This window comes from Gregarina niphandrodes (genome assembly GCF_000223845.1).
Source record: "Gregarina niphandrodes unplaced genomic scaffold scaffold00217, whole genome shotgun sequence".
Classification (NCBI taxonomy): Eukaryota; Apicomplexa; class Conoidasida; order Eugregarinorida; family Gregarinidae; genus Gregarina; species Gregarina niphandrodes.
The window spans coordinates 1-838 of NW_011645977.1; the positions used below are offsets into that span (position 1 = coordinate 1).

Genomic DNA, 838 nt, shown 5'->3' on the forward strand with positions numbered 1-838 from the left:
ACCAACAAGAATAGCAGACGCCATCTGCCTGGGATGAGTCATTGGCTCATCAACACCCGACCAAGGCGCCCACCACAACTCCTGATGAGCAACTTGAGCCTGCGTACCATCAAACACTATCGGCGAAGGCTGATGACGCTTGACAGCAACCATGGCACCAACAACCTTATACGCCTTCCACAAACTTACTAACTGAACCGGTCGAACAGAATCAACCATACACAATTTCCAACCACCAGGAGGAATATTCTGCAACACATTCGAAACTCGATAGGAAACAACACGCGGAAAAGCCCTAGAACGGTTGCCCACGCGACCTATAGTACTTCTCCTTCGGTATCCACGGTAGAACCTTCTGCTGCCTAATCCTGCCTTTCCTCGGCGGCCTCGGCTTATCCCACCTTTGCGGACGCGGCCGTAACCTCGAGCGGTACGCTTCGCGTAAGATCTCACCCGTCCTCCGTAACGCGGCATCTCTAAATCTTCCTAAAGCCTGATTAGCGGTATCCACTCCGTAATCAACGATAGTATCAACAGTAGACTGTTTGGATATATCACCACCAGACAATAAACTATTGACTGCGTTTGCAACCTGTAAACCTGTTCCAATAGCAGACCCAGCGGCACCAATACCAAACAAAGCGGGAGCAAATTCTATTAAAACCGGTAACGCTTGAGCCCAAAGACTAAGCGACATAAACCTTAAAAAGGTGCAGTGTGTGCTAACTTGCACCTAGGGCGACACACGACACACATATATGGGTAATACTATACCATATATGTGTACCATGTGTATGAAAAAAATTAGCCCTAAGGAGCCTTGGCTTAAAACCTCTAA

General features: G+C 48.2%; 1 protein-coding gene across 1 annotated transcript; it reads right to left on the reverse strand.

Annotated features, from left to right (window-relative positions):
• Nucleotides 1–295: 295 nt before the first annotated feature.
• GNI_225950 (hypothetical protein) lies at nt 296–697 on the reverse strand (the record flags this gene model as incomplete). The annotated part of the gene is made up of 1 exon (XM_011135632.1): nt 296–697. The coding sequence occupies one exon, from the start codon at nt 695–697 to the stop codon at nt 296–298; it is 402 nt and encodes a 133-aa protein (XP_011133934.1).
• Between the last annotated feature and the right edge of the window lie 141 nt (nt 698–838).